Genomic DNA, 11861 nt, shown 5'->3' on the forward strand with positions numbered 1-11861 from the left:
GCCTCCCAAAGTGCTGGGATTACAGGCTTGAGCCACCGCGCCCGGCCGGTATAGACTTTCTTGAAAAAAATTGAGACATGTATGTTTGTATGTGTGTGTGTCTATATATATATATAGATATATGTGTGTATTTATCTCTGTATATGTAGATCAGCTCCATGTCATCCTTAGCCAACTCTCATAAGAAATGTCTTCACTTTTACAGTCAAAGTCAGGCGGTATTAGATAGGCATATGTATAAAACTCAGACTAATAACTCTATTATTTTCTTTGTTAAACTTTTGAGAACACCTTCGAATAATAGGAAAAGATGACTTCTTGTTAAGAACTGTAATTAAGTGGCCGGGCGCGGTGGCTCAAGCCTGTAATCCCAGCACTTTGGGAGGCCGAGACGGGCAGGCACTTTTCTAAGCACTTTACATAGAGTGTTTCATTTAATTCCCACAACTGTGTGAGGTTAATACTATCATTATTTTCATTTTGCAGATTAGGAAATCAAGACATAGAAAAATTAAGGAATTTTCCCAAGGTCACACAGCTAATAAGTAGCACATCTAGGAACTGAACCCATGTAGTCTGATTCCAAATACATACAAAAATACACATATAAATACATACACATAGGCCAGGTGTGGTGGCTCAGGCCTGTAATCCCAACACTTTGGGAGGTCAAGGTGGGCGGATCATGAGGTCAGGAATTCGAGACCAGCCTGACCAACATGGTGGAACCTCATCTCTACTAAAGATAAAAAAAATTAGCTGGGCGTGGTATCACATGCCTGTAGTCCCAGCTACTTGGGAGGCTGAGACAGGAGAATCACTTGAACCCGGGAGGTGGAGGTTGCAGTGAGCTGAGATCGCACCATTGCACTCCAGCCTGTACCACAGGGCAAGAATCCAACTCAAAAATACATACATACATACATACACACATATGCATTTACTTATTTATATACATTTACAGATATAGCATATATGCACAGATAATTAACCTGTATAAGTCATACTCCAAAATGTGAAACACATAGGTTAACATTTTTATTTGTGCTTTCTTTGTATTCCACATTTCCTTATTGAACATATATTAATTTTAGAACTTAAATTTAAAACTTAGAAACTTATCTTTTCCATATTCTGCAGCAAAGTATTTTTGTCTCAGCAAGGAAATACTCCAGTGTGCCGTGGAGACTAATCCAATTCCCACTTGGATGAATCTTCTCCAAGATTTCCTAGCCATACAAATGCCCTGTCTCTCCCACAGTGCATTAAAATTATGGCCATCTAGGAAGGCCATTTCAAGCCCCATCTCTTTCTGAAATCTATTCAGATAGTCTTTCTTTAATTTCTGCTGCACTTATAGAACAGTACACAGCACAATACTTAATTGTTCTCAAATTGTTTCCTGTGTATTAGCTTTGGCTCCTTAATTGGATACCAGGTTCTTTACACACTAGCACCATGTCTCACCTTTTTGTTTTGTTTTGTTCCCCACCTATATCACTTCTAGTACTGGCCCAATAGGAAATGTTCAATAAATACTTGATCATAAACTGACAGATGTTCTTCAAGTAACATAACTATAGTGTAATAGGAGCTTTCTGAAAAGTATGGCTAATTCATTAAAAGTGAATTGATTCCAGTGATGGAAATTCATATGCTGCAGAATGTGCTGCAGAAAAGAGAAGATTTAGCCAGGCGTGGTAACTCACGCCTGTAATCCCAACACTTTGAGAGGCCGAGGTGGGCAGATCACCTGAGGTCAGGAGTCTGAGACTGGCCTGACCAACATGGTGAAACCCCATCTCTACTAAATACAAAAAATTAGTGGGGTGTGGTGGCGCGTGCCTGTAATCCCAGTTACTCAGGAGGCTGAGGCAGGAGAATTGCTTGAACCCGGGAGGCGAAGGTTGCAGTGAGTCCAGATTGCGTCATTGCACTCCAGCCTGGGCAACAAGAGTGAAACTCCATCTCAAAAAAGAAAAGAAGGTTCATTTTAATACTGATTTAATTGATATATACTATTTTAATTCACTCGGTTTGAAACTAGATTTTTTCCCACAAAATTCCAGATACTAGCAATATCTCTTAAATAAATGAGAGATCCTCCTACATCATTCTAATCAAATGATAATTAATTAAGACATGAGGAATAGAAACAATTTGAGACACAAAATAAATAATGGTAATATTTGGGTTATAATACTTAAAATACAGTAGCTATTAATTGATAGTGATAAAACTAAGCTAAATAAACAAATAAATGTGGCAGAAGGGAGAGTTTTTCCTTACTGAAGAATTTCCTTACTGTAGAATGCTAATAAATACAACATTAATGAGAAAAAGAAAGTCATCATTAGGCAAACACCACAGTAGTAATTGTTACAGGCAAAATCCACCAAAGGATGCTAAACTTAGAGTAAAAGTTTGAGGAGAAACAGTACAGTTTCAAAGTATCTTCCCCAAGATATTTGTTAATTACAAAAGGAAAAATAACAACCCTACCTGCAGAAACCTAGCAGAAAACACCTGACAGATATCACCTTAACGAAGTACTCAAGGTCAGTAAGGCACATCCATATCATGCACCCCCACATGAGACACTAAGAAAGGCACAACATCACTTCTGAGGAGTTCTTTCCAAAAATGCATAACCTTAATCTCATCAAGAGAAAATATCAAACAAAGTCAAATTAAGGGACATTCTACAAAATAACTGACCAGTATTCTTCAAAGTGTCCAGGTCATGAAAGACAAAGAAGGTAGAAGAAAGCATCAGGTTGGAGGTCACTAAGGGAACAAGGCAACAAAGCGTATATAAGGGATCCTGGCTTGGATCCTAGAACAGAAAAAGTGCATTAGTAGGAAAACTGATGAAATTAGATAAGACTTATAATTTAGATCAGGGATTAACTGACTCTGGCCTGCTGCTGCCTGTTTTTTAATTAAAGCTTTATTGGAAGACAGCCAAGATCATTCACTTACGTATCGTCTATGGCTGTTTTCTTCAATGGCAGAGCTGAGTAGTTATGACAGAGACTGTAAAGCCTGCAAAGCCTAAAATATTTGCTATTTTAGGATTAGCACCAGGTGAGGCAAGCAGGACACCTAGGTTTAAGGAAATCCTCTCTCTCTCTCCCTCTCCCTCTCCCTCTCTCTCTCTCTCAAATTTCTGTATGTGTACAACCCTAAATGTTAGTGCCTCCTTAAATTTTGCATCCTACACACCCTACTTGCCTCATTCTAGTCCTGACTCTATCTGGTCCTTTACAAAAAAATGTTTGCTGGACTGTGGTAGGGTTAATTGTAGCAATGTTAATTTTCTGATTTTTTGGTGGTTTGTGCTTGCAGTCAGCGGCTGCATCACCCTCTGGCAAAGATGTGCAGTTGTTGGCCGTGACCTCTGGGCTGGGATAATCCATGCTTTCAGTAGAGGCAGGGGAGCCCAGTCAGAACCATGGCCAATACAATGGTAGCAACTGGACCAACCATTGCTGCTGCAGGATTTGCAGGCCATTATGTTTTGCAAGCCATGGAGCACATGGAACCTCAAGAAAAACAAGTTTTTCAAAGTCTACCAAAATCTGCCTTCAGTGGTGGCTATTACTGAGGTGAGTTTGAACCCAAAATGACAAAACAAAAAGGAACATTAATACCAAGTAGGTAAGCCCTACTGCCAATAAAGGGAAAATAAGAGATGCTCATTAATAAATTATACTCTTTTTTTTTTTTTTTGAGACAGAGTCTTGCAATGTCACCCAGGCTGGAGTACAGTGGCGCAATCTCGGCCCACTGCAAGCTCCGCCCTCCGGGTTCACACCATTCTCCTGCCTCAGCCTCCCGAGTAGCTGGGACTACAGGCCACCACGCCTAGCTAATTTTTTTGTATTTTTAGTAGAGACGGGGTTTCACCGCATTAGTCAGGATGGTCTCGATCTCCTGACCTCGTGATCCGCCCGTCTCGGCCTCCCAAAGTGCTGGGATTACAGGTGCGAGCCACCGCACCCGGTGATAAATTATACTCTTAAATCATAGCAGTCAAAATCAGTGAAGCTAGAGATTTACTAGAAGGTCAAGCTAAAAAAATGAAGTAAATGTATGATGAATTTTAAGTTCATTTTAGTTTATGTATATGAGTATGAAGTTTTTATAATAAAATGCCTCAGAGCTACATTTTTTTAAATTTCTGATTTTGATCATTGTACTTTCATTAGGTATGATGTTAACATAAAGAGAAGCTGGGTTAAGGGTATATGGGAACTCTGTGTACTATTTTTTACAACTTTTCTGTAAGTCAAAAATTACTGCAAAATAAAACATCTTTAAAATAATGCAAACTCAAGGATAGGATAAGTGTACTAAGTTCCAAGTGCACAGTAACACTGTGGGGGCCAAAACAACAGCCACAACCACAACCACAACAACTTAGTACTCTGCACCAGGCACTGCTCAAAGTACTTTATATATCATATATTATTTAATCCCCACAACTCTATGAGGTGGGTACTATTTACTCCCATTTACAGGTTAGAAAACTGAGGCATAGAGGCTGGGCACGGTGGCTCACACCTGTAATCCCAACACTTTGGGAGGCCAAGGCGGGCAGATCACTTGAGGTCAGGAGTTTGAGACCAGCCTGGACAACACGTTGAAAGCTCATCTGTACAAAAATACAAAAATTAGCTGGGTGTGGTGGCATGCACTTATAATCCCTGCTACTCAGGAGGCTGAAGCAGGAGAATCGAATGTATAACTTTAATCAATTTCCAGCACAAACTTGAAATTGTAAGAACTATATACCAAAGCAAAAGTATTACGTGGGTGTCTCAATTCAATTGTGATAAGTAAAATTAAAATATCAAATTGTTTTGAAATTATAACAGCTAAAATGCTTTTGGGCATGATGAGTTCTGGTTAATTTTAGAGCATCAAATGAAGGAATACTTGAAATAAAGGCAATCTATCCAATATAAATCAAGTAAAGGAGATGTCATATTAGTAAAAAATATCATAAAAATATTTTTTTATGAGAAGCATACCTATAAAAAGAAGAGAAAAGCTGGGCACGGAGGCTCACACCTGTAATCCCAGCACTTTAGGAGGCCAAGGTAGGCAGATCACGAGGTCAAGAGATTGAGACCATCCCGGCCAACACGGTAAAACCCCGTCTCTACTAAAAATAAGAAAATTAGCTAGGCATGGTGGCACGTGCCTATAGTCCCAGCTACTCAGGAGACTGAGGCAGGAGAATCGCTTGAACCCAGGAGGTGGAGGTTGCAGAGACCCGAGATTATGCCACTGCGCTCCAGCCTGGCAACAGAGCGAGACTCTGTCTAAAAAAAAAAAAAGAGAGAGAGAGAGAAAATGATACATATACACAAAGAAGTTACAATATTATGATAAACATTTCGTTAAAAATAAATAATTGTTATCTAAATATGATATGCCATTGACAGACCAGTAAAATACATCCAGTAAAAGGAAAATTGAGACAAGGAAGTATGACTCCACCTGGTAACCGTATTTTGAATATTACACATTAACGAGATTATTTTCTGTTAGGCTGTCCAGAATGAATCCTCCTTCTATGTAGACTGAAAAGACAATAGCAAAACTTCAAAAGACTGACTACGCAGCCATAAAAAAGAATGAGTTCATGTCCTTTGCAGGGACATGGATGAAGCTGGAAACCATCATTCTCAGCAAACTAACACAGGAACAGAAAACCAAACACCACATGTTCTGTCTCATAAGTGGGAGTTGAACAATGAGAACACATGGACACAGGGAGGGGAACATCACATACCGGGGCCTGTCGGGGGGTGGGGGGCAAGGGAAAGGACAGCATTAGGACACATACCTAATGTATGCGAGGCTTAAAACCTAGATGATGGGTTGATAGGTGCAGCAAACCACCATGGCACATGTATACCTGTGTAGCAAACCTGCACATTCTGCACATGTATCCCAGAACTTAAAGTAAAATTAAAAAAAAAAAAACAAAAAAACTGACTAAATAGGTCACAAGATAATGGAGATATAATGACCCTTACTTTATAGGCTAGCATGTATTTTTTTAAATCTAAATCGTAAGCCTTATCAAGTTAAATTATATTCCTTTGATTTTAAAGTATTCCTTCAAAAATTGTTTGATAATAGTATAATTTCAACTGTGAAACACATGGTAAAAATGGTAATAAGCTTTCTCAACTGCTATAAGCAAATCACCACCAACATAAACAAGGGTAACACATTCTTGAGAAGAACTATGCAACTGAAAGACCATTATAAGCTATTCTGGGGGCGGGGCAGTTTTTTTTATTTCAACGTATCTAAGATAACTTCCTCAGCATGGCAAAAATAGAGATTTTAATCCTTTGTATACAATAATGCATTCTATTCTTAAAACAAAACTAAGTACATTTTATTAATGAACTACTGCCTTTATGAAACAATAAATATAAAAATATTTTGCTTTAAAATGTTAATTTTACTACTTAGATTGTAATAAAAATAAATAAAATAAAATATATTAATTATAAAACATAAATATATCCTAATAACATGATTTAATAATATATAATTTAATAATGAGTATATTTTATATTAATCTCAACCTTATTTGAAATATTGAAAAATTGGAAATAAAATATTTAACAATAAGAAAATAATTCAGCTGTGGTAACACAGTAAAATAAAATATTTTGCAACCACTAAGAAGTGTACAAGGGAAGTTTAATAGCATGAAAAAATCCTTGTTATAATATAAATGGGTAAAAAGCAGGAATCAACAAGTACATATAATATCCTCCCAAACATGTCTTTAAAGAATATACATAGAAAGAAGACTGGAGATTAATATGCCAAAATATCAATAGTGTTATCCTTGGGAGAGGGAATTATAAATTGTTTTTCCATAATTTAAAAACCTCTACAACCTTTATAATTGTTTATTGGGAACGTTAAAAATTTTGTTTTCTTACAGATCCAGTGAACAGCTACAGAGTTTTCACATATTTTGTTTCAGAAGCCACCCTTTCAAGAAGCAATTTCTGTCACACAATTTGAAATATTAACATAAAAGGATGTTTCTTGATTTATATCTTGACTGCTCACATAGGAGTACACATTTTAATAAAATATATTAAAATCCCTAATTTTATAAGAAATTTCATTTCACCTCAATTATGAGTCACCATAATAAAGGTATAGCTTATGTATACTGTGAAACGCTGCCATCAGAAATTACAATAAAATTTTAAATATTTATTTTTAATATACTATATTGTGAAACAGAGTATATGGCCATGTGCCAGAATACACATATTTAATCAGAAGCTTCCATAGAATTCCTATAGGACACTATTCAAGTAAAAACCCAACATACATTTAAATTCTTAACTTTCGCTGAGCCAAAAGTGCTTTAAAACATTACAAGGTTAGGTTTGTAGGCAATGTGACCAACATTCAAAGTTAAAACCTTAAATAAAAACTTGAAACACTATTGTGAAAAAGAATACTGTTGTGATAAAAACATTATCCACTGTCTTACCGAAGATAGTTCATCACATCCCAGTAATGTGTAGTAATCTTCAATATCTTCTGACCTGTAATTCAGTATTGCATCCATTTAGATGACTTAATCAGTCCTCCTTCCCTTGGAAACAAGAGGCACAGTGAGCTTCGAATTAACAGGAAGAAACTCTTTAAATCTGAATTAGAGCAGCACGTTCCAAATAGCAACAACTAGCTTTAAGACTGGCCACAGTCAATACAGCAGATGTCACCCTAGACCTTTGTAAACTCTGCCTCTCATTGGCTGTTTACAGAGAAGAAAAGAACAGTCCACGTGTCTATTATTGCAGTGCTGCCTGGGATCTGTAGTTTGAGTTTATATAAGAGATGCACGTGAACCATTTGTCTTATGAGTTAATAAAGACTGTCTATTTTCAGAAACTTGCCACATTAGCCACCTCTCCATCTCCATTTTTGTCTCTATCCTTTAAAAAAAAAAAAGAAAAAGAAAAAGAAAATGTGAAGCAGTGTGGTAAAATCTTAGAAAGTGTTAATAAGGATAGTGGGAGCTTTTCTGAGTGTTTAAAATATTTCATTTTATTTATTTATTTATTATTTATTTTCAGACAAGGTCTCACTCTGTCACCCAGGCTGGAGTGCAGTGGTGCGATCTCAGCTCACTGCAATCCCCGTCTCCCCACCTCAAGCGATCCTCCCACCTCAGCCTCCCGAGTAGCTGGGACCACAGGCACATAGCACCATGTCCGGCTAATTTTTGGCTTTTGCTTTGTTTTGTTTTAAGAGAAGGGGTTTTTGCCATGTTACCCAGCCTGGTCTCGAACTCATGAGCTCAAAGTGATCTGCCTGCTTCCGCCTCCCAATGTACTGGGATTACAGGCGTGAGCCACGGCGCCTGGCCAATAACACAGTCTTGATTTTTATGGAGCTTACGTTCTGATGAAGGAAGACAGCTGAAAAACATTAAAAAAAAAAAAAAGAAAGAAAAACAGGATCATTTAAAATAGTGATTTGTAGGCCGGGCATGGTGGCCCACACCTGTAATTCCAGCTCCTTGGGAGGCTGAGGCAGAAGAATCACTTGAACTCAGAAAGAATCGCTTCGCTTGGGAGGCGAAGGTTGCAGTGAGCTGAGATGGTGCCACTGCACTCCAGACTGGGTGACAGAGCAAGACTCCGTCTCAAAAAATAAAATAATAAAATAGTGATTTATGCTGTAGAGAAAATAAAATAGAACAATGAGAAGAACTATATGATAACGGGTCAGATGGCTGTGCCCCCTCTCCTGGGTTGGTTCTCCAGACTCAGGAGTGTCTCTGGTCTGAGGTGGGTCCAAGCAATTTATGTTTCAGTTCATTTTGGCCCTAAGAAACACAGCTCAGGTCTGGGATTTAGAGAAAAAGGTGAATGGTCAGGGACACAACAGTTTAACTGCCTTAACACTTTTTTTGTTTCCTTTTTCAGAGTGACAGCGTCTCGCCATATTGCCCAGATTGATCTTAAACTCCTAGACTCAAGTGATCCTCCCTCTTTGGCCACCCAAAGTGCTGCGATTACAGATGTGAGCCAACATGCCTGGCCCTTAACACTTTGAATTCCCCCATTTTAGGGGAAAAAAATAGTTTTTCTTTTAGCCCACCTATATACATCTTTTTAAAGGTTTATTTCTGAAGAGAAGCAAGAAAAGTACTGAAGCACCATTTTTACTAATCCTTCATGGTACATGCTATCTTGCTAAAAGTTCTATATAGAATTTTAAGGCCAGGCACAGTAGCTCACACCATAATCCCAGCACTTTGGGAGACCAAGGCAGGCAGATCATGAGGTCAGGAGTTTGAGACCAGCCTGACCAACATGGTGAAACCCCGTCTCTACTAAAAATACAAAAATTAGCCAGGCGTAGTGGCATGCACCTGTAGTCCCAGCTACTCAGGAAGCTGAGGCAGGAGAATTGCTTGAATTTGGGAGGCAGAGGTTGCAGTGAGCAGAGATCGTGCTAGTGGACTCCAGCCTCGGGGACAGAGCAAGTCTCCATCTCAAAAAAAAAAAAAAAAAGAATTTTAAAGTACAACTAATTTTGTTTTGGACGTTTCACTACATCCTTTAAGGTATTTGAAGTTCTATTTGTATGTCACAATATCTTGATCTAAATCACCGATAAATGGCCTTTTAATCATGTGAAGTTGCCATGGTGGAATGCAGTATGGTGGTTCCCCCAAAAATTAAACATAGAACGACCATATGACCCCACAATTCCACTTCTGGGTAAATACACAAAAGAATTGAAAGCAGGAATTTGAAAAGATATTTATATACTTATGTTCATCAAGGCATTAGTCACAATAGCCAAGAAGTGGAGGCAATGCAAGTGTCCATCAATGGATGAATAAACAAATAGAATGTTAGAGCTGGGCATGGTGGCTCATGCCTGTAATCCAAGAGCTTTGGCAGGCCGAGGCAGGCAGATCACTTGAGGCCAGGAGTTCGAGACCAGCCTGGCCAACATGGCGAAACTTCATCTCTACTGACAATACAAAAAAGTTAGCTGGGTGTGGTGGCACATGCCTGTTATTTCAGCTACTTAGGAGGCTGAGGCACGAGAATTGCTTGAACCCAGGAGGTGGAGGCTGCAATGAGCTGAGATTGCATCATTGCACTCCAGCCTGGGTGACAGAGCAAGACCTTGTCTAAAACAAACAAACAAAAAAGTGTAGTATTGGCCAGGTGCAGTGGCTCATGCCTATAATCCCAGCACTTTGAGAGACCAAGGCAGGAGGATTGTTTGAGCCCAGGAGTTCAAAACCAGAATGGACAACATAGCGAGACTCTGTCCCTATTTTTATATTAATAATATAAAAAAAAAAATTTTTTGAGATGGAGTTTCACGCTTGTTGCCCAGGCTGGAGTGCAATGATGTGATCTTGGCTCACCGCAACCTCTCCCTCCCAGGTTCAAGTGATTCTCTTGCCTCAGCCTCCCGAGTAGCTGGGATCACAGGCATGTGCCACCATGACTGACTAATTTTGTATTTTTAGTAGAGACGGGGTTTCTCCATGTTGGTCAGGCTGGTCTCGAACTCCCGACCTCAGGTGATCCACCCGCCTTGGCCTCCCAAAGTGCTGGGATTACAAGGGTGAGCCACTGCACCTGGCTTAAAAGTTTTTAAAGTGTGTGGTATCTTCCCCCTGGCTCTTTTACTCCTGTTCTCACCGTGTAATGTGCCTGCTCCCACTTCACCTTCTGCCATAAGTAAAAGCTCCCTGAAGCCTCCCCAGAAGCTGAACAGATGCTGGCTCCATGCTTCCACATCCTGCAGAACTGCGAACCAATTAAACCTCTTTTCAGTATAAATTACCAAGTCTCAGGTATTCCTTCATAGCAATGCAAGAATGGCCTAATGCAAAAAATTGGTACCAGAGTGGGGCCTTGCTATAAAGATGCCTGACAAAGTGGGAGCAGCTTTGAAACTGGATGATGGGCAGTGGCTAGAAGACTTTGGAGGGCTCACAAGAAGACAGAAAGAAAAGGGAAAGCTTGGAACTCCTGCGAGACTGGTTAAATATGGTTGTGACCAAAATGCTGATGGTGATACGGACAGTGAAGTCCAGGCTAATGAGGTCTCAGATGGAAATGAGGAACTTATTGAGAACTAGAACAAAGGTCACCCTTGTTATGCCTTAGCAAGGAACATGGCTATATAGTATTCATGCCCTAGGAATCTGTGGAAGTTTGAACTTAAGAGTGATGACTTAGGGTATCTGGCAGAAGAAATTTCTAGGCAGCAAAGTGTTCAGGAAGTGGCCTGGCTGCTTCTAACAGCCTATCTTCAGATGCAGGAGCAAAGAAATGGCTTAAAATTGGAACTTATATTTAAAGGGAAGGCAGAATGTAAAAGTTTGGAAAATTTGCAACCTAGCCATGTGGTAGAAAAGAAAAACCCATTTTCAGGGCAAGAATCCAAGCAGACTGTAGAGCAACCACTTGCTAGACAGATTTGCATAAATGAAAGGGGGTCAGGTTCTGATAGCCAAGACATTGAGGAAAAAAAACCTTAAAGGCATTTCAGAGATCTAAGAGGCAGCCCCTCTCATCACAAGCCCAGAGGCCCAGGAGGAAAGAATGATTTAGGGGGCCAGGCTCAGGGTCCTGCTGCCCTGCACCACTCTGGGAGGCTGCTTCCTGCATCCAGCCACTTCAGCCCCAGCCTCAGCTCAAAGGGGCCCAGGTACAGCTCAGGCCACAGCTCTGAAGGGTGCAAGCTGTAAGCCTTGGTGGCTTCCATGTGGTGTTAAACCTGCAGGTGTTCAGAATGCAAGAGTGAAGGAGGTTTGG

General features: G+C 39.6%; 1 protein-coding gene and 1 pseudogene across 2 annotated transcripts in view; one reads left to right on the forward strand and one right to left on the reverse strand.

Moving 5' to 3' along the window:
* DNAJC12 (DnaJ heat shock protein family (Hsp40) member C12) overlaps positions 1–7824 on the reverse strand; it is a 46230-nt gene extending 38406 nt beyond the window's left edge. Inside the window, exon 1 of one of the 2 annotated variants that reach the window (XM_026455334.1) lies at positions 7550–7824. In XM_026455334.1, the coding sequence (XP_026311119.1) occupies positions 7550–7627 (78 nt within the window). In that variant the 5' untranslated portion in view covers positions 7628–7824. The remainder of the gene's footprint in view (positions 1–7549) is intronic. The other variant, XM_026455333.1, reaches the window with a different exon arrangement.
* On the forward strand, positions 3455–4159 carry LOC111537982 (annotated as a pseudogene).
* Positions 7825–11861: the final 4037 nt, after the last annotated feature.

This window comes from Piliocolobus tephrosceles, chromosome 9, assembly GCF_002776525.5.
Source record: "Piliocolobus tephrosceles isolate RC106 chromosome 9, ASM277652v3, whole genome shotgun sequence".
NCBI lineage: Eukaryota > Metazoa > Chordata > Mammalia > Primates > Cercopithecidae > Piliocolobus > Piliocolobus tephrosceles.